The 25,773-nt window shown below is 45.9% G+C and overlaps 1 protein-coding gene across 3 annotated transcripts in view; it reads right to left on the bottom strand.

The window, feature by feature from the left end:
* LOC137334864 (E3 ubiquitin-protein ligase TRIM33-like) overlaps positions 1–25,773 on the bottom strand; it is a 124,163-nt gene that overhangs the window by 40,311 nt on the left and 58,079 nt on the right. For all 3 annotated transcript variants that reach the window (XM_067999901.1, XM_067999902.1, XM_067999903.1), the window contains exons 3-7: positions 9,600–9,747; positions 6,475–6,607; positions 3,762–3,878; positions 2,691–2,805; positions 1,861–2,007 (exon numbers count right to left, since the gene is read on the bottom strand). In XM_067999901.1, the coding sequence (XP_067856002.1) occupies positions 1,861–2,007; positions 2,691–2,805; positions 3,762–3,878; positions 6,475–6,607; positions 9,600–9,747 (660 nt within the window). The remainder of the gene's footprint in view (positions 1–1,860; positions 2,008–2,690; positions 2,806–3,761; positions 3,879–6,474; positions 6,608–9,599; positions 9,748–25,773) is intronic.

Raw genomic sequence — 25,773 nt, 5'->3', positions numbered from 1 at the left:
TGCTACCTCAGCAAAAGCTTTTCTTCCCCTTTTGTTTGTCACGGTGAAGATAGTTAGTGCTGGACAATGGAACTTTTCCCACTTCACGTACCCCTGTGCCAGCATCAAGCATTCCCGGGTCAGCCAGAAGCGGAGTAAAGCTCCCTCTACTCTGCCCCGTCAATGTGGCTCGGCCCCAATCTCACAAGAATGCCCCCTGCTGCACCAGTGTGACAGTTTCTCCATTACCCAGCCCAGCCATGTTGTGGCCTCTCCAAATGAGATTGCTGACGAATAAAGGACAGGTCTTCCCACTATGGGCCCATGCGTCCTAGGGTATGATGGTGCAGTGGTTATGTTACTGGACTAACAATCCAGAGAATGTGAGTTCAAATCCCACTGTGGCAGTTTGAGAATTTGAATTCAATTTTTAAAATCTGGAAATAAAAAGCTGGTATCAGTAAAATTAACCACGAAGCTGTCAGATTGTAGTAAAAACCCAACTGATTCACAGATGCCTTTTAGAGAAGGAAGCCTGCCATCCTTACCCGGACTGGCCTATATGTGACTCCAGTCCCACATCAACGTGACTGACTCTTAACTGCCCTGTGAAGTGACCTAGCAAAGCACTGAGTTATATCAAACCCGCCCAATGGTTCAAGAGGGCCCACCGCCACCACCTTCTCAAGGGCAACTAGAGACAGGTAATAAATGCCGGCCTCGCCAGCGACACCCACATCCCGAGAATGAATATTTTTAAACAAACAAACTGGATTGAGACTGGCCAAACTCATTTCACATAGGAAATCTTACAGTCAGCAGACACGGGAGGCTCTCATCCCAGGAGCCTGAGGTGAAAGGTCAGTCACCACCCAATTCCCAGCTCAGTTAGTCTATCTGGCAAGTGGATGAAACATCCAGATCAGGAAGGATCATTACCTAGTCTGTGCTTAGTTAACGCATCTGTGGCAGAGCACGAGAACTGCATAAATTGGCCTTGGCGCATCTGGGATAGGGAGGAGAAATTCACACAGGGGTTCCGGTTCCTGGTGGCTACCCAGTGACCTTGGCTGCATGAAGCGTGCACATGTGGACAGGACTGGGCTCAGTTGTGATGCCTGCCACAGCCGAATAGCACACTGCCCCTCACAGTGAAGATTCACATATGAATAGTAGCCACATGAGCGAGTTACCAGAGTGCACCTGGTGCCTGTAAACTCTACACTACAAAAGGGACGACTCAGGAGTAATAGACTGCTGATTTCTTGTGTTGAAAAACCATTTCACATCAATAGCAAAATGGCGGTCCCAAACATCCCCCGTTTAATGCACCCTCGAACCCTCCCCCGCATACCCGAGAATAAAATGACATCATATCGCAGGACATCCCTAAGTCCTCCACAGCCAATGAATTACCATTTTCCCCCTTGAGTACAGTCACTGTTATTATGTGAACAAGCACAAAGCAAGGTCCCACAAAACAGCAAACGGGGCTGATGAGTTAAACTGTTTTTGGTGGTGTTGACAGGACACCGGGAAAACGCCCTTTGAAAAGAGCCATGGGATCTTCAACATCCTCAACCACTGGAACATGGAGAAGGGACAGCTCCCCCAAAGGGTGACACCTCCGACAGTGCAGCACTCCTTCAGTACTGCACTGGAGCGCCTGCCTACATTATGTGCTCAAATCCTGTAACCCACAACCTTCTACCTCAGAGGTGAGATAGTGCCACCCACTGAGCCAAGCCTGACAATTATATACCTGGCTACTAACAGCAAAAAACAAATGAATTGTTTGTACTTTAAGGGAGTGGAGTGAGCTATGGAGGGACTGGAGTTTATAGTCACTATTTTTTGTCCTGGACACTAAGATCACCTTACCAGTCGTTTACTGTACAGCAGTGCAATGCTGCTTCTATTGGATATGGCCCACTTGGCAAAATTCATGACGTGCTCCACTTGTTTCGAGAGCCCGGTGATCTCGAGTTGCTGCTGGAGGAGTTTTGCTTGACGATCTTTGGTTACACTCTAAAGAGAAACCCAAGAAAATTGTCCCATTAACAAGGGCACATTGCAGATCACCCCAGTGGGACCAGAGGCCTTAAAATCACCATGGAGACAACATGGTCTGTTCTCTTTGTGGTGAAATAAGAATTCTTTATATTCTTAAGAAAGAAAGAACTTGCATTTATATAGCGTCTTCCATGACCTCAGGATGTCCCAAAGCACTTTACAGCCAATGAAGAACTTTTGAAGTGCAGTCACTGTTATAATGTAGGAAACACAAGTTATGCCGCTGATGTCAGTATCCACAGGTTAGGGAGGGAAAGCACCAGCCTGTGCTCCCACTCATCACAATCCAGTGACCCCCCCCTCCCACCAATCGAACCTGGAACACACACACATGCGGACACAGTGTGCAACTGCGATGCCCTCCACGGTCAAATAGCAGCTATTGCATTTTTTTTTTAAATTGGTGATTTTAGGACAGGTGACCAAAAGCTTGGTCAAAGGGGGAGGTTTTAAGGAAGGTCTTAAAGGAGGAGGGGGAGGTAGAGATGCGGAGAGGTTTAAGGAGGGAATTCCAGAGCTTAGGGCCTAGTCAGCTGAAGGCACAGTCACAATGGTGGAGCAACGAAAATCAGGGATGCGCAAGAGGCCAGAATTGGAGGAGCGCAGAGATCGGAGGAAATACGGACAGAACGCCTCACCTCCAGCTGCTGCAGCAAGGCTTTGCCTTTCTTGTTGATCTCGATCATTAGTGTGAAGACGGCCACTTTAATGTCCTGCTCTACCTTCTTACAGTTTTCATTTACTTCGTTAATCCTGCAACACAAGCACGTGCATTGGGTGGGCTTATAGTAACGTAAAGGACGCTGCAACTTTATTATTGAGTGTCACACGTAGGATGATCCAATCCGAAAAAAATACCAGGAGTAACCACCCTTATATTTATAATTATTATTGTGTGGGGTTCATTCTATACGGGAACTTGCAATGATATAGCACCTTTAACGTAGAAAAATGTTCTAAGGCGCTTCTCAGGAGCGATCAAACAAAAATTGACACCGAGTCGATAAAGGGCTGGCATGCTGCAATCGGCCAGAGTTCCTGCTCCCAATCACCATATCGTGACTGATGGAGGAGGTGCATGTCTCTCGGCAGCAGCTGGGGATATAATCAGGCTCTGATCTGATGCCTCCTGTGGCGGAATAGTCTTTCAGAACTTACACTTCGGCGACGGAACTGGAGGGCTGCTGGAGCCCGTGAAACTGTGCGCCTTCAGAAGGGGGGAGGGGGCAGAAAACCACCCAGAGCCCACAGTAAGACCAGAGTGCTGTTTGTTCATGTTAATCTCTTCTATAACCATCACAGTCTGACCCTGGCTACAAATTATTTCCTGCCAACCATCTGCCCTGCTGTTTCTCCAGCCTGTAATTACCATTTCTCTCATCTATTTTCTTCCTCTTTATTATATTTCCATTGATTATTTTTGAAACATTTTTCTCAATCCCGACGCCCAAACATCTATCTCCACAGATAGTGGAGCGTGCGAGGGAGCCCCACCCCACCCCGCCCCGGGGGAGAGCGCGAGGGGGTCTCGGTGACGAGCGATAACCGCGGTGACGAGCAATAACCGCGGGCAGTGTAGTAGCTTCACACCGCCAGAGCACTATGATTCTTTCAAACTTCAAAAAAAATGTAAACGTGCCCAGAAGATTTGACACGAGGGGGTGGGATGAACAAGCATGGGGGGACAGTCCCACTGCAGCACACGGTACCTGTTCTGGATCTGGGTGGCCGTGTACTGGATGTAGTTCCTTTTCTCCTGCAATTTGGCGGTCAGTGTATCGATGATAACCTTCTGGTTGTTAAAAGCCTCTTCTAGAAACTGGTACCTGCAGACACACGGATTCAAAACTTAGATGACAGTTATACTGTACATTCCGAATAGCACCAAGAACCCATATGCAGTACCAGAAGTCCGCACAGGAAGCACTGAGCCGCATTACATAGAATTTTTACAGCACAGAAACAGGCCATTCGGCCCAACTGGTCTATGCCGGTGTTTATGCTCCACAGGAGCCTCCTCCCTCTCTATTCACTTCATCTCCCCCTATCAACATTAAATAGATCACTAGTGCTGCTGGGTTGCGGGAAGGATACTGCGAGTCGAGTGGGTTGCCCTCACACCACCATACAGAGATTTTTTTTTTTTTACTCCCGATAGCTTTTATTCCTTATTTGCAAGGCCGCTGGTTCAGGGTGACTGAATTCCAAATTTATGACATTGGATTCCAGGATTATTCCCGGTGTTTTGGGGCTCTCATTCCGCCAGATCTCCCTTGACAAACACGAAGCAATAGGTCAGATCACTTCGATACCTAAATTCCACTCGTGCACTTGCTGTGTTGGGGAGATGCGGGGAGTGAGGGCAGGGAGATGTACTGCTGCCGGAAGCATTCCTGCCGTCTCTTCCCGTGGGTCCCACAGAGTGCGACGGACAGGCACAGAGTTTCAGCACCGATTACAGTCGCCAATCTTACAATTGTAAACACACGCGGATGGGATAATATAATGAGGGATCAGATTAGCAGCAGGAGGTGAGGGGCCGACAGGAGGAGGAGAAAGTGGCATAGCTTTGGCAGATGATGCCAACCGCTCCCCACAGTGCAAAACTGCTCTGGAGTCTGGGGAGCGGCGTTGGGCGGACTCCAGCCCGGGGGGGGGGAGAAGAGAACGGCTGGCACGTGAGGTCAAGATGGAAGTCAACTCTATTATCTCTCTTGATGCACTGGGGAAGTGGTATTGGGTAATATGCTGGGAAGGTCACAAGCAGCACAGAAGCGTCCCCCCCAGTCCAAGTCACTGCGGCTGAAACACGTCAGGGACCTGCTTGGCCCTACAAAGTGCCCAAGGACCTCAGTGCAGTCCAATACGGGTGCATCGTGTGAAAGGGCGCTGGGAGCCTGTGCGTGAGGCTCATTAGGCTCCACCCCCAATAATATTAAAATTAGGGGGCAAGCCCTCCATGTGACTGGAGGGCCTGAACAGGCACTGAATGGGAGGCTTTAATTTTTAAAAAGGTCCCTACTACCCCTGAGCCCCTCATCATTCCACCCCCACCCCCAAGCTGGAAAACCCCAGCACTGACCAGGCAGGCGGCAGCCCTTTACCAGCTGCTGGTGCTTGAAATTCATGAGCAATGCATCTGGAGTAAGTTACTCAAAAGCGCTGACGTGGGGGATTGGATGAAGTCCTCTCACAGGTGCCCACCCTGGCATCCATCACTAGGGACGCCTCAGGGCAGGAGAGGAGAACAGAGAAATGTTGTAGGGAAGGGAAGGGGAGGTTAAGGGAGTTAAAAATGCCTCCTTATTGCAAGCTGATGCAGCAACAGGCTGCTTCCCCGTTCTCAGGAACAGGAATTTCCCCTCTCAGTGTTTCGGAGTCAGGGGAAGGTACGTTAGATGGGGACGAGCAGTGGGCTTTCTTTCTAAGCAAAGAGCTCACAGGGAAGATTGATTATCTCCCAAGAATTGTCACAGCGCTGAGATACTAGAACTCCGCCAACAACAGGAAGAGAAAGTTATAGGGGGAGGACTGTTCTGTCCCTCTGCCTGGGAACGAAGAAGAGGAAAAATCGGCCAAGGAGATGCTCAGAGTCAGAGGGGAGCCTGTAAAAGTGTTGAGTCCACTCAAAAAAGATCATAAAGACCCAATACAAAGCCAGGAACTTACGGCTGCAATCATCTACCTGGGTTCATAAGCCCTTTAGAAATTACAAGCTTTGCTTCAGTGCTTTGTGATGCCATTTCAGAGATTCAGTCTGCAACGTTCTCACCAGGCTTATTAGTACAGCAAGCTTTCAGGAACATTCATATTTAATCGAATAATTTTCTTGCACGATGCTAGTTCATCACCCCAACTTGCTCCCAGCCTCGATGACAGACCTGTACCCACCAGTACCGTACCCGTTATAGTGACAGACCTGTACCCACCAGTACCGTACCCGTTATAGTGACAGACCTGTACCCACCAATACTGTACTCATTATAGTGACAGACCTGTACCCACCAGTACTGTACCCATTATAGTGACAGACCTGTACCCACCAGTACCGTACCCGTTATAATGACAGACCTGTACCCACCAATACTGTACTCATTATAGTGACAGACCTGTACCCACCAGTACTGTACCCGTTATAATGACAGACCTGTACCCACCAGTACTGTACCCGTTATAATGACAGACCTGTACCCACCAGTACTGTACCCCAGTGTTATACAGTGACAGACCTGTACCCACCAGTACTGTACCCCAGTGTTATACAGTGACAGACCTGTACCCACCAGTATTGTACCCCAGTGTTATACAGTGACAGACCTGTACCCACCAGTCATTACCCCATTCCTATACACTGACAGACCTGTACCCGTGTATTACACAGTGAGAGACCGGTACGCCGTCAGTATCTGCCCGTCTGGTTACCTGTGCTCCTTGTGTTCCAGAAGCTGGCAATCTCGACACGTCAGCCGATCGCAGGTCTCGCAGAAAAGCTTGAGCTTCTCCTGCCTGTGGAAGGGACAGAAGAGCGTTCGCTGGTTGGACACACTGACCGCCTCTGAGGAAACACAGAAAAGGGCACAAGGTCAAGGTTAACTCTCGCCCTCCAACCCATTAGGACCGATCTGGAACACGAGCTTCACCAGAGCCTATCCTGATTCATGTGGTATATCACTGCCTTTAACAGTATATTACAGACCACTGCAGGTCTCGGAGATAATTCCATCATTTGTAGTGGTTGGTGGAGGGGCATCTATGTTACTTTTTAAGCCTTTACGCTGCGCAAGACCCCCATCAGTGCTGCTCATTCCCAGCAGTGGAGGTCTCACATAACCTGCTGCAAATCCAAACCAAGTTTAAATGAATTTTAATGTCCTGACAAACCCAAAGTTTCAAACTATCTTTGCTCCTTTCGGATGTAAGGGACCTGCTGTGTTTTTCCCAGCAGTTTCTGTTTTTATCCTGCTAAGTTTCCTTTTAAGTTTACATCCTCGTAATCTGCATATTATCCAATTTACAACCATGCGCTCCACTGTAATTTAACCCTGATCATCCTGTCTGGGTTTTTTTATTATTAAATTACAAAACTGATTAGAATGAGTTTCTTTCCTGATCAAGACAGATCCAGAGTTTGAAGTGATTAAAAATGTAATATCCCTATCCTTGGTTTCAGTTGTAACCGACTCAACCCGCCTGTTCTCTCCCCACCACCCAGGAAAATATGGTACTGTGACAGAGAACCGCAATGTTTTTTAGTAATACGCACCACATTCTATTGGCCCTCCCACTCAGATCTTCGAACTGTTGTTTAACAGTGGCAGGGTTAAAGGGCTTAGGAGTGGATGTCAACCACAACATTTATTTGCATAATTCTGACTTTAAAAATAAAACTCCTGCAAGTGTCTTGTCAGAGGACCTTGTGGACACGATTCAAGAGATTGGTTTTGAGTGTCTTCTGAAGCACATGCATAGATGTTCAAGCATTCTGCTTTGCTTAATGAAATACTTTTTTTTAAAAAAGGTTTGCTTTTAGAGATTGCAATGGCTCAAAGCACTGCACACAAAACCATTACTGTAACTGCTGGGAAGGAGGAAAACCTGGCAGCCATTTTGACGCTGGTTGAGGGAGGAATGTTGGCCAAGATACCAGGAGTACTCCCAGCTCCTCTTCAAATAGCAGCACAGATTCCTTAACACTCGTACAGACTCAAGGACAGGACTCAGGCAGAGGAGGCCTTGATTTAACGTCTCATCTGAAGGAGCGCACTTTGTGCAATGTAGTGCTCCCTCAGTGCTGCGACGCAGCGATGGCCTAGATTCCGTGCGCCGACCCTGCTGCGGGGCTCGAACCCACAACCTTCTGAGCCCCAATTCAAGCCCGCCACAAACTGAGCCAAGCTGACAAGCAAAACAGGGCGTGAACGTAGATCTTCATCAAGTCGAGGGGTGAGAGGGCCGTGAGATGGAACCTGCTGCCAGCATCAAGCAGTCCCATGAGAATCATTCAGTAACCCGACTCTGGGCACGTCTGTACTATTGGTACGGTGCAAATGGATTGCAATAACCGGCACAGCTGTGTTAGCGGAGATGCACACACAAGAGCTAAACAAGCTCAAATTCCTCAGGAGGGCTAGTTGGTGGAGCATCTCTTCCATCTGCCCCGGGGCAGGGTCCCCCCTCGCCCACCAACTCCATCCCAGGTCCGGGAGTGGCAGCGTATCACGAGCAGGCGCCCGCACCACTTTCAACACTGACTGAACCATGGTCCCATGGGTGCTGGGGGTTAGGGGGTGGAAGGGTTTTGCCGTGACACCTTGCTGCATCAGTAGGCCTGCTGAGCCAGCCAGTAGAATTTAAGAGCGGACAGTTTTTGAAACCGGCCGTTTAAATTTTAAACCCTTTCTCCGGGCCGTTACGCAACACTGGATGGCAGTGCCCCCGACAACCAGTGTTGCCTGGGCGCAAACGGAGAGAAATATGTCCCTTAATTGAACAGCGTCATAATTAACCAATCGATCAAAAAAAAGGGTCGACATATTAATTACCGCCCCCCCCACCCCCAAATTCACATTTCCTGCCTGATTCCCTTTAGGTCCCCATTCTAGCTCAGGAAACTGAGGTTGACTGTAAATGACCCACCTACCCCCCTCCAAGCACAGAAATCAAACATATGAGCTTCCTGCATGACATATGGGTATCCTCGTACAAGAAACACAGAAAGTTAATATGCAGATACAGCAAGCAATTAGGAAGGCAAATGGCATGTTGGCCTTTATTGCAAGGGGGTTGGAGTACAAGAGTAAGGCAATCTTACTACAATTGTACAGGGCCACGGTAAGACCTCACCTGCGTACAGTTTGGAAGGATGTACTTACCTTGGAGGCAGTGCAACAAAGGCTCACTAGATTGATTCCTGGGATGAGGGTTGTCCTATGAGGAGAGATTAAGTAGAATGGGCCAATACTCTCTGGAGTTTAGAAGAATGAGAGATGATCTCATTGAAACATATAAGATTCTAAGAGGGCTTGACAGGGTAGATGCTGAGAGGATGATTCCCCTAGCTGGACATTCTAGTACTAGGGGGCATAGTCACAGGATATGGGGTCGGCCATTTAGGACTGAGATGAGGAAAAAATTCTTCACTCAGAGGGTTGAGAATCTTTGGAATTCTCTATCCCAGGGGGCTGTGGATGCTGAGTCGTTGAGTATATTCAAGGCTGAGATAGAGAGTGTTTTGGACTCTAGGGGAATCAAGGGATATGGGGATCGGGGGGGAAAGTGGAGTTGAGGTCGAAGATCAGCCAAGATCTGATTGAATGGTGGAGCAGGCTCGAGGGGCCGGATGGCCTACTCCTATTTCTTATGTTCGTTCTTATGATTCAGTAACACACCACGTGGGGTGATCAGCCAAAGACCCAACATGACTGTTCCTACAAACCGTGAGGTGCAATTTCCCTTTCCTGGTGAAGATCAAGACTAAAAGTTTAAGGAACTGGTGCAGCATAGGATCTACGGAAACAGGCAACGCCATTGAATGGTTTCACATTTACCTGGGGACACATCCTCCTTCTGTCTCACGGTATGATCTTTTGTAAACTTGACTCTTTGATGGGCCTCGATGCAGGTTTTGCAGAGCCACTCGAGACACTCCACACAAAAGCCGCTGGCCTCAGCATTGTCCTCACAGCTCGTGCAGACCTGAAAAGTAGGAAGTGGTTATTGTTCCAGGGGAGAAGCGTGGTGAAGGGAACATAGGAATGATCCTACAAGAACAATTTCCAGAATGGCATCCTACCATCTCCCCATCACACTGTCTCACTACTTCTTAGGAACAGGAGTTGGCCGTTTGGCCCATCAAGCCTATTCCGCCATTTAGTTAGATCATGGCTGATCTGTACCTCAACTCCATTTGCTCCATATCCCTTGATACCCTCACCCAGCAAATATCTATCCATCTCAGTCTTGAAAGCTCCAATTGACCCAGCATCCACAGCTTTTAGGGGGAAGAAAGTTCCAGATTTCCACTACCCTGTGTGTGAAAAAGTGCTTCCTGACACCACCCCTGGATGTGGTTGGCCATCCAATCAATCTTGGCTCATGCACCTAGAAAAAAAATTCACAATCCCCACATTGTGGCATCCAACTCTCCCTCAAATGACTCAGAGGTTTTCGCACCAAATACCCATCCCAGCATTCCACTCCAAGTCGCTAGTAAAGACAGCAAATCACGTGGCAAAGTGTTTCTGTGGCCCACTGGGAGAGATCAATAGATCCTCAAGTCCTGTTCTGCAAATTTAACCCAGTGAATGAGGCGTGAAGAAATTCAACACGAGAACGCAATTTACTGAACTGCAACAGAATCTCAAATGATATAAAAGCTTTAAATAAAGACTTGCATTTATATAGTGCCTTTAACGACCTCAAGACATCCCAAAGTGCTTTACAGCCAACGAAGTACTTTAATAAAGTGTAGTCACTGTTGTAAAGGAGGAAATGCAGCAGCCAATTTGCACACAGCAAGATCCCACAAAACAGCAAGATAATGATGACCAGATAATGTTTTTTTTTAAAAAGTGATGTTCGTTGAGGGATAACTCCCCTGCCCTTTGAAATAGTGCCCCGAGTTCTTTTATGTCCACCCGAGAAGGCAGATGGGTCCTCAGTTTAACGTCTCATGCGAAAGACGGCACCTCCGACAGTGCAGCACTGGAGTGCCAGCCTGGAATTTATGCTCAAGTCTCTGGAGTGGGACTTGAACCCACGACCTACTGACTCGGGGGGGAGGGGGGGGGAAAAGAGTGCTACCAACTGAGCCTGCAAAGAGAAAGAAATGATTCCTGCTTCGGATGTGTACCTTTCGATGGTGCTGAAAGACTCACCTCATCCTCCCTCTTTCCAGATGTCACCTGACCTGGTGTGCATTTCCAGTGTTTCCCATTTCGATTTCAAAAAAAGTTTACAGTTCACAATGTTCCATTCAGCAAACAAAAAAAATCCTAATGACAACCCTGCGTCCTGTTTAAGATCCTGATCCACTACTTCCTCATCACCCGTCCATTTCCTGTTAACTCTTTCGGCACCAAAACACTGCTTCGGTTTTTCAAGTAAACCTCTTGTAATACAACCTACGTGGTACAGACAAAAGCTTTAAAAAGACATTTGTCCATAAAAGAATAATCTTGCATTTATATAGCACCTTTCACAACTTCAGGACATCACAAAGCACTTTACATCCAACAAAGTACTTTTGAAGTGTAGTCACTGTTGTCACGTCGGAAATGCGGCAGCCAATTTACGCACAGCAAGGTCCCACAAACAGCAATGAGATAATGACCAGATAATCTGTTTTAGGCGTTGGTTGAGGGATAAATTTTGGCCAGGACACCGGGGAGAACTCCCCGACTCTTCTTCAAATAGTGCCACAGGATCTTTCACATCCACCTGAGAGGTGGGCATCTCATCCAAAAGACGGCACCTCCGACAGTACTGCACTGAAGGGTCAGCCTAGATTATGTGCTCACGTCCCTGGAGTAGGACTTTTCTGGTTATTTCTACTCTTCTGATTCCACAAGAGCTCACTGGCATAACATATCTTGCTACAGTTAACCATTAAATTGACCTGTTGGTCAAAAGTCATTTTTCTGCCTTGCTGACGGCACGTTAAACCCAGCTGCCATGCATTTTGCACCACAGTCCCACATGGACCCGGCTTCACAGCAAACGTCTACAGTCCGTGCCCGACAGTTTAAAATAACTCTACCCTCTGCCCATGTGTTTCGGGCTGGCACGGCACTCAAGACTTGGTTAGAGGCCACAGCCTCCCACTCGCCTCAATCCTGCGAGCTGCAAGATGGCGACACAGTGGGCTTGGTGAAGTCACTGCAGATGTAGAGAGAAGCTGCAGCCTTTGGACTCGTTCCCCAGAACAAACAGTTGCCGGTCACTCTGGTGAAACAGGATGCAAGCTTACTTAAAGTTGACCGTTGCCCAAAAACAAACAGAAGTTGTGTCATTTTTTTTTTAAATATAAAAACAGAAGCACCTTTAATTCTTATTTTTGTACTCACTCAAGGTGAGGGATGTTGGTGTTGGGAAACACTTTAGGCAGTCAATGTCAACATCAAGTACTCCCAGCTTCCAGGTCAGGACGAGCAGAGTTAGGTGCCAAGTAAAGCTCCGTCTGCTCCTCCCCAATAACCTTCCTTCAGTCTCAAACGCAGAAAAGCGCCCCCTACTGCACCAGTTTGACATTTTTTCCACGACCCGCCCCGGCCATCCTGTGGTCTCAATGAGATTGCCAATTGATCTTAAACAGGGGCCAGTTCTTGTACTGTAGGCCCATGCCCAGTTGGAACTAGTCGCGACTGGCCGGACCCATTGTACACCCTCAAACAGCCAACAAACAGAGGAGACTTCCGTCCCATCAGTCTAGGCTAGAATCGAGCCAGAGGTGAAAGACTAGTGTCTACCCCATTGTAACATTAAGTTTCGCCCCCCCACCCTAAGTTTTTAATATCTAGATTTATAAAATGGAGTTGGTCACTTTTAAGTTGTTCGTTGCTATGGGTTGAGCTAGAATTCATCTTCTGTTAGTGAGGCTCGAACTGGCATTGTGATGATCACCAGGCCCATAGGCGTCACAACTGAACACAGCTGCCCGAACACTTGAAATCATACGTACAGCACAGGAGGCCATTCAGTCCATCATCCGGGCTCTTTGAAAGAACTGTCCAATCCAAGAGTTAGCCGCTCCTCTGCGCTTTCCCGATAGCCCTGAAAACTATTCCTTTTCAATTAAATATCCAATTCCACTTTAGAAAGTTACAATTGAATCTGTTTCTGCCACCCTTTCAGGAAGTGCATTCCAGGTCATAACTCACTGCCTAAAAAAAATTCTTTTCATCTCCCCCTCGAGTTCTTTTGCCAATTATCTTAAATCTGTGCCCTCTGATTACAGACCTGAAGTGTTTATATCTTTTAATTGCATTAGTGTCAATCACACCAGAAGCACTTCCCAATACCCATCGGCATTGGTAGCAGTCAATAAACCTTTGTTACCTCTAGACTTGACTGTACCAAAGCTCTCCTGGCCGGCTTCCCATCTTCCACCCTCCACAAATTTAAGCTCATCCAAAACTCTGCGACCCGTATCCTGATTCACACCAAGTCCCATTCACCATCACCCCTGTGCTCGCTGACCTACACTGGCTCCCAGTCCTGCAATGCCTTGATTTTAAAATTCACATCCTTGTTTTCAAATCCCTCTATGGCCTCACCCCAACCTATCTCTGTAACCTCCTCCAGCCCTACAATCCTGAGATCTCTGCACTCCTCCAATTCTGGCCTCTTGCGCATCCCTGATTTTAATTGCTCCACCATTGGCGGCCGTGCCTTCAGCTGCCTAGGCCCTAAGCTCTGGAATTTCCTCCCTAAACCTCTCTGCCTCCCTCTCCTCCTTTAAGATGCTCCTTAAAACCTATCTCTTTGACCAAACTTTTGGTCACCTGTCCTAATATAGCGCAGTGTCAAATTTTGTTTGATAATCGCTCCTGTGAAGTGCCTTGGGATGTTTTACTATGTTAAAAGGTGCGATATAAATGCAAGTAGTTGTTCTTGTTATTTAATCTGGCTGAATGTCACGCTTGTCACCTTGGTTGGCTGGAGACGGATAGGCTGGGGGACCAGCCATATATCTTCGAACCCTACAATACAGTAACAGCTCTATTTCCTTTGTGTAAAACACATTTTTATTTTTTGCTTTTCCTCACATCACCCTGATCTTCCCAAGGTGTGGGGGGGGGGGGGGGGGGGCGGGAAGATGGAGGATCTGAGATAGGTCTCTGAAGGGGAGTGGGCAGGGGGGAGATGGAGGATCTGAGATAGGTCTCTGAAGGGGAGTGGGCAGGGGGGAGATGGAGGATCTGAGATAGGTCTCTGAAGGGGAGTGGGCATGGGTAACTACTGAAGTCCATTCCGGTGGACTAGAAAGGAACGCAGGAACAGGAGTAGGCCATTCAGCCCCTCGTGCCTGCTCAGCCACTGAATTAGGTCATGGTTGATCTGTATCTTAACTCCATATACCTACCTTGATTCCGTATCCATTAATACCCTCACCTAGCAAAAATCTATTGATCTCAGTTTTGAAATATTCAGTTGACCCCCAGCCTCAACAGCTTTTTGGGGGAAGAGAGTTCCAGATTTCCACTACCATTTGTGTGAAGAACTGTTTCCTGACATCACCCCTGAACAGCCTAGCTCTAATTTAAGGTTAAGGTTACGAAAGCCAGACTGTTCTGGCGCTGGAAGCTACTGATCCTGGAGGAAGAAGTAGTGGACAGCATCGCTCCAGTTTTTCTCATCACTGTTTCACAGCCCGTGGGGAATTAAGTATTCTGAGCTCCATGGGCCGTACAAATCCCCTGGTGTAAGAGTCGCAGCACGAATGCTAGTCCAAGTTTGGGATCGTCGTGGAGTTGACAACGTCTTGCACCTTTTATTAATTTTATACTCGAGGTAAAACCTACCTCTTTGACCAAGCTTTTGGTCACCTGTCCTAATATCTCCTTTACGTGGCTTGATGTCAAGTTGTGGATGATTACCCTCCTCTGAAGCACCTTGGGACATTTCGCTACGTTAAAGGCGCTATCTAAATGCAGGTGGTTGTTGTTGTACTGTCTCCTACCACTGCTTACCTGTTACTTTTAATAAACCTCTTCTTCAGTTTATAGCCCAGTCCACATTCCAACGGCGTTTATTCTACCACTATCTAAAATCTAGGTCACGTGAGTCCTTGTGTCACATCCAGTAAGCTGAACGCAGTAACAAAAATCTTTGTTCGACACCCCCTTCCTCCCCCTGCACAATAGGAGATGTCTGCATCCAAGTTTCAGTTTGTAGGGAGAGAGGGTTCATTTATAGAACTGGGCCTTGGCACTGAGCACAAGAGAAATACGCCCGAGTAAAATCCAAACACTTAACGCCGGTCACAAGATTTCACGAGTTCGCACCTGATAGCTCAGAGGCCAAATCATCACCACTGTGCCAAGAATATATAAGGAAAAAGAACGAACATGTATTTCTATAGCCCCATTCATGACCTCAGGACATCCCAAAGCGCTTTACATCCAATGAAGTACTTTTGAAGTGTAGTCACCGTTGTAATGTAGGAAACGTGGCAGCCAATTTGTGCACAAGATCCCACAAACAGCAATGTGATAATGACCTAATCATCTGTTTTAGTGATCAGTTGAAGGATAAATATTGGCCAGGACACCGGGAGAGTTCCCCTGCTCTTCCTCGAATAGTGCCTTGGGATCTTATGTCCACCTGTTTAACGTCTTTTCTAAAAGACGGCACCTCTGACAATGTAGCACTCCCTCAATACTGCACTGAAGTGCCAGCCTTGATTACGTGCTCAAGTCTCTGGAGTGGGGCTTAAACTCAGAGACGAGAGAGCTACTGCTGAACTTAGTAAATGTCTATTCACTGATACAATACCTGCCTAGCCCATGATTAAATTCTTTAAAACAACATCCACAATTTAATTATTAAAAACCAAACAGTGCAAAAAGCAGAGTTCTCAATTCGTACCTGAATAAGTTCATGGAGTGTGGGACATTCAATCCAAAAATGCTGCTTAAAGAAAAGGATTTTTGTTTGAATGTTTGGACCGTTCTGGTACGGAAAGAAATGCAGTTTGACAAACCACACTGGGGTTGGACCATTGTTCAAAGGTTGCAGTACCTGCTCTGAGCACCAGGGGGAAGCAATGAAGTCTCTCTCATTTCAAGGCAAGAGTGATCGGCAAACATTGACACAACACAGTGTTCATGTATTTAACTATGGTTGGCAAGCGTTCTGGGCACTCTCTCACACACACACACACACACACACACACACACACAACGCAGTACAATGCCAGTGAGATAAAGTTGTGACCTTCCATTTCGGTGGCCCTGCCATGCATTTTAATAACTGTCACAAAATTCTCCAGGACAACAGTTCCTTTGCTTAAAAAGTTCAAACACAGCAGCTGAAATAGTTCCCCTGATCTCACAGCAAGTTGAAGTACTCAACGAATGGCAGCCTCCAAAAGATAGACCTTGCTGGAGTAGAATCGTCATTGTGTTGTATGGCTTACATTAATACCACATTTTATCACATCTCTCAAACATTCCTGAGCACTTCATATATAATGAATTGCTTTGAAGTGAAGCTGAAATTTCCACAAGATCCCACAAACTGCAGTCGGACGAACGACCAGTTAATCTGCTCGGAGTGAGGGGAGGGGGGGAAATGTTGCCACGCAGAGTGTCACAACTCAAGTGCTGCTATGGGATCTTTAAGGTCCCCCGGAACAGCAGAACAGGCATACGAGGCCCCAGTTTAACATCGCATCCGAAAGACGGCACCTCCAATAATGTAGATCTCCCTCAGTTGTCCTCTAGTGTCAGCCCAGATTGTATGCTCAAGTCCTGAGGTGGGGCTTGAACCTACAAACCTTTTGACACAAAGGCAACGGAGTCAAACTGAAACATGCTCATTATTCTCTGTGACAAGCTCTCAGCGTGTCTTTCAGTAATCAGTGTAAAGTGGATCCACCCATTGAAATGTGAAGCTTCCAACTTTCCCTAGTGTCAGCTTGCCTCAGGTGTAGGGTGGCCCTGGAGTCTCCAGGAATTAAAGATTAATCTTTTGGATATTGCTGCGAGCAAACCCAGGGAGAAAAATCATAGGAGAATAAAAAAAAACGGTGTGGTTTTGTTTTGTTTATTTTCGCTGAACGCTTTATAAAAATATTGGCGATGGGGAAAAAAGGCTGTTTGACCGGTCGGTGAGGTTGGAGACGGGAGGTCATGGGATGAAATCTCCAGGAATACGTCCAACCAGAGTTGGCGACTCTGCTCAGTTGGCAGCACTCTTGCCTTGGAGTCAGAAAGTTGCAGGCTCAAGGCTGACCCAAAGCCCCACCTGCCTTTTCAGGTGGATGTAAAAGAAATGGTTGTACTGCTCAAAGTCATCCAGAGAATTCTCCCAGTGTCCTGACCCGACAATCCTCCCTCAATCAACACTACCCAAAATCACATTGCTGTTTTTTGGGACCTTGCTGTGGGCAAATTGGCTGCCATGTTCACCCACATAACAAAAAACTACACTTAAAACAAAGTAATTCATTGGCACTTTGGAGCATCCAAGGACATGACAGGCACCAGATAAAAAGGTACATTCTTTCTTCTCTTAACTCTATCTTGCTTTACTTCCCAAAGCATGCTCCCCTGTAATCCCATTCAAACTCACCACAAGTGAGACGGATCCCTGATCAAGGAACTTTTGCATGTCAATCTCCATCAGACTCCATAAGTAGAATTTAAGGGCCACAACATTACGGGGGAGATTAATACACTTACCCGGAGATTGTACACAATGAATTTCAGCTGGTCTTTAACAGTCTCCTCCTTAACACTGGCTCACATTATAATTGCTGACCTTGTACGAATGTTGCAGTTTTTTCCACAAGTGAGCTAGTTGCAAGACACCAGCAAGGAGCGAAACAGTAGAAGATTGTGGGAGGAAGGGAGCTGAGAAGCTCCATGGTTTTGAGGTGCTGAGAAAGAACGTTAGAGTAGGAGACGCTTGATTTCTATAAAGTGGGGAAATTAGGAAGGGGGAAAAGAATGCAGGATGGTGAGCCTGCAGTGTAGGTGGAACAAGTGAGAAAAGTTCAGGGGAGCAATGACTGCTGTATGTCAATAAAACAGAGTGAGAAAGGAAAAGAACCGAGGGAGAAAGAGAGATCATGGGAACAATGACCACAGTATATCAAAAAAAGGGCACAGAGAGAGAGAGAGAGAGAGAGATTTCAGGGGAACCATGTCCAGAGTATCTATTGCCATCACTATCAGCCAATGATTTGGAGGGGTGATAGGACTTATGGCAGGACTCACAGTAAACAGTGTATTTTACAGCAAACTGAGTCTATTTAAACAGCAAACTACAGCAGTCTACGGAGTCTATTTAAAAAAATTACAGCAAACAAAACTCGTGACTGAAACTGCAGCAACATTTCTCGATAAAAGCAGGGTGATTTCTCCAGAAAAATGCAGAGAGTGGAAGTTAGTTACATACAAATTATGTGCATAAAATGAATTCCAGTCACTTATAGCAGTGCAGACTCCAGGCGTGATTACCCAATCATCTCCATTCTGGCTGGGAATAGTGGTGTCACTATATGCAGCCAACAATGACCACAGTATATCAATAAAATGGAGAAAGAGAGAAAGGAAAGAGAGAGAGAGAGAGAGAGGAGAAAATAGAAAGAGAAAGGACAGAGTTTTCCCAGTGATTGGAGAAGTGGTTAATGCAAAAAAAGTTTTGACTCTTCCTCAAAAAAATAAACTGGGAGAAGTGGGAGGGCTTAAACCATCCAGGATGCTGGCAGCCATTTTGTCCGTCCTGCTATTAAAACTGCCTCACATTGTAAACAAGCTGGTTTTATAAGCAGGATGGCAAAGAGCAGAGGTCGTACGGTCCATTTCCCGCAGGCTTTATACTGCACAATAGATAAACATTCATCACATTTTATTTTTAGACAAATAAAATATTTCAATTAGGGATAAGTAGTACAGGGCTACACTTATTCCAAAAGCACCAAGTTAATCACAGGCAGTGGGATCAATGGGTGTATGCTGGTAGTGTAATTGAAGCTTACAGGTTCAATGGAAGCGGTAGAAAAGTGGGAAATTGAATGGTATCGAGTGACCCATTATAAATTATGCAGGGTGAAAACGAGCTCTGTGCAAGTCCCAACTGACTCCACCTGGTCCGAACTCCAAGCCTGAAAGGGAAGGAGTTGCTTTAGGGAAGTGCAGTCTCACATACACAATGGGTAGTTTTCGACAAATATGAAAATTAGAATGAAGACCAAAAGTTAAGACCCAAGCTTAAAACTAAATTTACTTCTACAATCGAATACACTCTCTCTGTCCTGCTTTCTTTTATTGATATATGGTAGTCATTGTTCCCCTGAACTGTGTTCTCTCTCTCTCTCTGGTTCATAGCTTTTGGAATAAGATGTTGGAGACTGGAAAGGATGATTAAGATTGGAGTTTCATTCAAGCCCCAGTTTACTGTGGCCTCCAGCTGTGGGGAGTGTGAAATATTTGGGTCACTTTTTCATAACATAATTTTTAAGTTCCAGAGAAGACTTGAAAATATTGAAAGTAAAAAAACTTTTTTTTTAACTGCCCTCAGAACTAAAACATTACTAAAATTTAGGGACAAAAGGATAAGAAAGAACTTGTATTTATATAGCACCTTTCACAACCTCAGGACGTCCCAAAGTGCTTTACAGCCAATAAGGTACTTTTTAACGTGTAGTCACTGTTGTAATGTAGAGAACGCAGCAGCCAATTTGCACACAAGGAAAACTTCGATGCCCCTCTTCGAGTTGAGCCGTGGGATCTTTTACATCCAGCTGAGAAAGCAGATTTAACATCGCATCCGAAACACGGCACCTCCGGCAGTGCAGCACTCCCTCGGTATTGCAAAGTGTCAGCCTCGATTACGTGCTCCAGTCTCTGGAGCGGGACTTGAACGCATGAGCTTCAGACTCGGGGGCGAGAATGCTACCACTGACTAGACTGAAACTTCCAAAGATCAACGGGTAAATGCACCAATCCCGCCTTCCCAGCACGAGCGTGGGTCGGAGTTAGGTGGCGACAAAACTATAGTGGTGGTTTTCTGGGGCGCACACTCTTCAAACACAGCTCCCCGCCGAGAACATGGAATTGATGCATTTACACGATTGTTACATGTAAACTAAAACAGCAGGCCCAGAGACTGGTCGAAAGCTAAAATTATTTCTAACACAAGCTGCCCACTGAATGATGGGAGAAAAATAGGTCACTCCCTGTTGCTAAGCCAACTATATAGGTCATTCTGTTACTAAGCCAAACGACCTCATAATTGCTCAGTCTGCTGCAAAGCCAATGAACTCGTCCTTGTTATTTTGCTGTGTTCCCAAGTATTCAATGTTTTCAGTGTCATTGACTATCACCTAATGATTGATTGGACCTGATGCCACTCTTATTTTTACTGCAATTCACATATTCGGCTGCGAAACACATCTTTCTCCGAACAAAGTGAGCTCACGTTAGGAGTTTGGCTCCTTTATGGTACATCCCTATTCAAAAGCCGCAGCCAACAACATCGTGCTCAGCGCGCTTAGGGACAGGAGTAGGCCATTCAGCCCCTCGAGTCTGTTCCGCCATTCAATTAGATCATGGCTGATCTGTATCTTAGCTCCATTTACCCGCCTTGGTTCCGTAACCATTAATAACCTTGCCCAACAAAAATCTTGCAATGTCAGTTTTGACATTTTCGATTGACCTCAACAGCCTTTTGGGGGAAAGAGAGAGTTCCAGATTTCCACGACTCTGTGCGGACGGGCCAATCCCACCGATCGGAAAATCCGACCGATAATACTTGCGGATTGGGGGGGGGGGGCGGGGGGAGGAATAACCGGAGGCCTGGCTAATGCCACTGTCCCCAAACTAGCACTGAAATAGAAAAGTGCTTTTAGTTTTCAATTAACCAGCAATACAGTAACCAGACATGTTGCCTCAATTCCAGCCTGCTTCGCATGAAGTTGACAAGAACGGATCGATGATGTCATCTGTCCACGAATATACATACATTCAAACATGTGAATAAGGAGATTAAGTCGAGCAGTTGAATAACAAATGTTTGGCTGCGTGGTATGTGATGAGTCATTAACTCTGTACTCGTCAAAAACGTCAGATATTTCAAGCAATGTTTCATCGAGTGTGGTGGAGACACTAAGGGCACAGCACACACAGGGGCAACGTGCAAGGAGTTTCCAGGCTTCACAAAAACCTGCGGGACAAGTCATAGAATCATAGAAAGGTTACAGCAGGGAAGGAGGTCATTCGGCCCATCGAGACCGGGCCGGTTCTATGCAAGAGCAATCCAGATAGGCCCACTCCCCCGCACTATCCCCATAACCCTGCAATTTTTTTTTTTACTTTCAAGTACTTAGCCAGTTCCCTTTTGAAGGTCATGATTGAATTTGCCTCCCCTCGGGCAGTGCATTCCAGATCATAACCACTCGATGTGTAAAAGGTTCTTCCTCAGGTCACCTTTGGTTTTTTGCTAATCACCTTAAATCTATGTCCTCTGGTTCTTAACCCTTCTGTCCATGGGAACAGTTTCTCTCTATCCACTCTGTCCAGACCCTTCATGATTTTGAACACCTCTATCAAATCCCCTCTCAACCTTCTCTGTTCCAAGGAGAACAACCCCAGCTTCTCCAGTCTATCCATGTACCTGAAGTCCCTCATCCCTGGAATCATTCTAGTAAATCTCTTCTGCACCCTGTCTAAGGCCTTCACATCTTTCCTAAAGTGTGGTGCCCAGAACTGGACACAATACTCCAGTTGTGTTTGAACCAGTGTTTTATAAAGGTTCATCGTGACTTCCGTACTTTTGTACTCTATGCCTCGATCTGATATTTCCCTAAATTCAGTTCATTTCTCACAGCGTGGGGCAAATTGCATCTCCTTTTGATAGCCCCATTTGCAGTGAAGCAACAGTAACCATCTCACCATTGGAAAGAGATCTTGATACCAAAACAGTTGACGCAAACAAATTCACTGTCTTCATACCAGTGAACTGAGCTCAGTATTATGGAAACCAATGACTTGCTTACCCAGATACGCAAAGCATGTAGCATTTTATTGGCCATTCTCTGCGATCAAGAAAAACGGTTCCAGTTCCCTCCCTCTCCTTTCCAGACTGTTATCGGGCGATGGTTTTACAGGTGCTGACTGCCTCCCTCAAATGGCCCTTCTTCCTCTATGGAGGGCATCACAGTCTAGGTTCTACCTGGACTTTACCCACATCCGCGCACACTACAACTGGGTTGCTGGATAGCTATCAGGAGAGGGTACCCTGGCCAATTTACTTCCTCCTCCTTTCCCTAGTCCACAGGTCATTCAAGCCCATTGTTGTGCCCCAGCTGATAGTACAGACCCAGAACCTTTGCTTTACATGGCTCAGTACCACACTAGTGCCCTTTACCCTTTGGATCGCTGTGGGAGATGTTACTGATGTTTCTTCTGATAAAAGTTATGTACAATCTGTAGCCCACAGAGGCCAAGCATAAGTTGTTTATTACCACGAGACAACAATTCACTGATAAACATGCAAGACACCACTGAGACATAACTAGTTTCTACACCAAAGATTTGCATTTGTATAGCATATTATCACGTCACTCAGAAGTATCCCAAAGTACTTCAAGGAGGAATAAGTTATTGTTGTGTATGCAGATGTGGTGCACAGCAATATCCCAGAAACAGTAATGAGATGAATAACCAGTTGATCTGTTTCCGGTGTTGGTTGAGACAACAATATTGGCCAGGACACTGGGAGGAAGTCCTGCTCCTCGACAAGTAGTGCCGTGGGATCTTTAATGTCTTCCTAAACTGTTGAAACAGGCAGACGTCTCATCTAAGAGACAGCACCTCCCACAATGCAGCATTCCCCAGTGTAATGTCAACCCAGATTACGTGCTCAAGTGTTGGGATTGGGGCTTGGACCCACAACCTTCTAACCTAGAGCTGAGAGTGCTACCACTGAGTCAAGCTAACAAAAAAAATGGAACTATCCAGTACCTTTATCCATGATTTATAACACAATTCATTTCCTTATCCAGGTGGAGGGTAACTAGAAGTTATTTCCACGTGTACATTACTCTCTTTACGTTCCACACCTGGGGAAATATTTGCCCCAAAATATAAATCATTCGTGCGATCACACTTAGAATACTGTGTAGAGTATTTGTCCCCGCAGCACAAAAAAAATATTGAAGCTATTGAAAGGATATAGAAAAGGGCAATCAGAACAATTGAGGGGGTGGACGGATTGGATTATGAGGAACAATTTGGTAATTTGGGCATGTTCGCACTGGAAGAGAGAAGGTTGAGAGATTGTATGATTGCTGTTTTTAGGACTCTAAAGGGCCTAGATAACGTAGTCCATGACAAGCTATTTCACCTTATCCAGAACTGTAGAGTCAGAGGGTACGGCCTCCACTTGGGAGAGGTAAATTCAAAACAAATCTGTGGCAACAATATTTCAGTGAGTGAGTGGTCAATCTATGGAACAGGCTCCCTAGGGAGATGGTGGAAGCAGTTAGTGTTGATTCATTCAAATGCAAATTTTCTTTCAGAAAATAACATTTTGGGATACAGTATAGGAGTAACTTGAGACATGACGTGTGGTAAGTGTAACATGCTTGAGGTGACTTTGAACCTCTGGTTCCCAAAGCTCTCCACCGCTGAAGGTTTTCCTCACCTCATGTCTGGGTCTGTTGTAGACTAATTGACAGAGATTGATTGCCATGATTAGTCAACAACTCCATTATTGTTGTATCATGTGACTACCAGGATGGTAGAAAGAGAACGAGATGGACCTTGGTCTTTTTTCGTCTAACAATTCCTCTGTTCCAAACACCAACAGAGCGCTCACGTGTCACATACAGCTTCAAGCCCAGTCATACAATGGTCCGTTGAGACCATCACTTGGACAGTGCCTATTGATTTCTTTTGTTGCCTATCCAAGCTTTGGGGGATGCAAACAAAAATGCCTCATCAACGACTGGAAGGTGTATCAGGCAAATATATGAATGCACCACCAGAAACTCAGTAAAAGAATGCATCAACTCTTCCTGGCTCCTCCAATATCTAGGCAAGGGTTAATGCAGCTTCGTGGTTTCCCTTCTCTCCATGAGTTGTTCCCTCCTTACTATCAGTCACTTAGAAGTTGCGAATTGCAAAATTCTCCACATCCCCACCACTTAAAAAGGACAATGGCTATCATCAATATTTTAATCTCATTCCCGCAATATGATATTCACTGAAGATCATGTAATGCCATGGGATATAACTAGTAATGTAAAATATAGAAACGAGGATATTCAATTCAATCACCAGGCATGAATGACATTACCTGGATACCAGACATGTAAAAGCACATCCCATGCCACAGGGAGCAAGAGCTCACCTACAGGAGACATGCAACAAAATAGAGTAACAACTCAAAAGCCGAACACCAACTTCCCTCTCAATTAACTCTTCTACCACAATAAATATTATGGCCCACAAAATCCATTTCTAAGCCAACCCAGTTTATAATGATCTGGAATGCACCGTCTGAAAGGGTGGAAGCAGATTCAATAGTAACTTTCAAAAGAGAATTAGATAAATACATGAGGCGGAACAATTTACAGGTCTATGGGGAAAGAGCGGGTGAATGGGACTAATTGGACAGCTCTTTCAAAGAGCCAGCATAGGCCAAATGGTCTCCTTCTGTGCCGTAAGATTCTACGAGAGCGTTGTTTAGTCTAAGCAATGCAGCGTGACAGAGAATGAGCCCTTCAGAGAAGTTTACAGAGGGCCGTTCTCGTGGAGTGGTATTGGTCTTTCATGGCTGCTTGTTGAGGCAATCTCAATGACCATTGAACTTTGTTGACTCAGTCGCTACAGCACAGTGGACTTCATGGTCATGTGAGTTATCATAGTATGGTACAGCACAGAAGGAGGCCATTCTGCCCATCATGCCTGTGCCGGCTCTTCGAAAGAGCTATCCAATTAATCCCACTTTCTTGCTCTCTCCCCATAGCCCTGTAAATTTTTTCCCCTTCAAGTATTTATCCAATTCCCTTTTCAAAGTTACTATTGAATCTGTTTCCACCACCTTTACAGGCAGCGCATCCTAACAACTCGGTGCGTAAAAATGTTTTTCCTCATGTCGCCCCTGCATCTTTTGCCAATCAGCTTAAATCTGTGTCCTCTGGTTGCCGACCCTTCTGCCACTGGAAACGGTTTTTCCTATCAAATCCTTCATGATTTTGAACACCTCTATCAAATCTCCCCTTAACCATCTCTGCTCTAAGGAGAACAACCCCAGCTTCTCCAGTCTCGCCACATAACTGAAGTCCCTCATCCCTGGAACCATTCTAGTAAATCTCTTCTGCACCCTCTAAGGCCTTCACATCCTTCCTAAAGTGCGGTGCCCAGAATTGAACACAGTTACTCCAGCTGAGGCCTAACCAGAGCTTTATAAAGGTTTAGCATAACTTCCATGCCTTTATACTCTATGCCTCTGTTTATAAAGCCAAGGATCCGGTAGGCTTTTTTTAAACAGCCGTCTCAACTTGTTCTGCCACTTTCAAAGATTTGCATACATACACCTCCAAGCTCTCTCTGTTCCTGCACCCCCTTTAAAATTGTATTGTTTAGTTTATATTGCCTCTCCTCATTCTTCCTACCAAAAATGCATCACTTCACACCTCGGCGTTAAATTTCATCTGCCACGTGTCTGCCCATTTCACCAGTCTGTCTATGTCCTCCTGAAGTCTGTTATTATCCTCCACATTGTTTACTACATTTCCAAGTTTCATGCCATCTGCAAACTTTGAAATTATACCATCTATACCCAAGTCCAGGTCAATAATATATATCAAAAAGAGCAGTGGTCCTAATACTGACCCCTGGGGAACACCACTGTATACTTCCCTCCAGTCTGAAAAACAACCATTCACCACTACACTCTGCTTTCTGTCCCTCAGCCAATTTTGTATCCACCCTGCCACTGTCCCTTTAATCCCATGGGCTTTAATTTTGCTAACAAGTCTATTATGTA

The sequence above is a fragment of the Heptranchias perlo genome, chromosome 18 (assembly GCF_035084215.1).
Source record: "Heptranchias perlo isolate sHepPer1 chromosome 18, sHepPer1.hap1, whole genome shotgun sequence".
Lineage (NCBI taxonomy): Eukaryota > Metazoa > Chordata > Chondrichthyes > Hexanchiformes > Hexanchidae > Heptranchias > Heptranchias perlo.
This window is presented reverse-complemented; position numbering and strand designations above follow the sequence as displayed.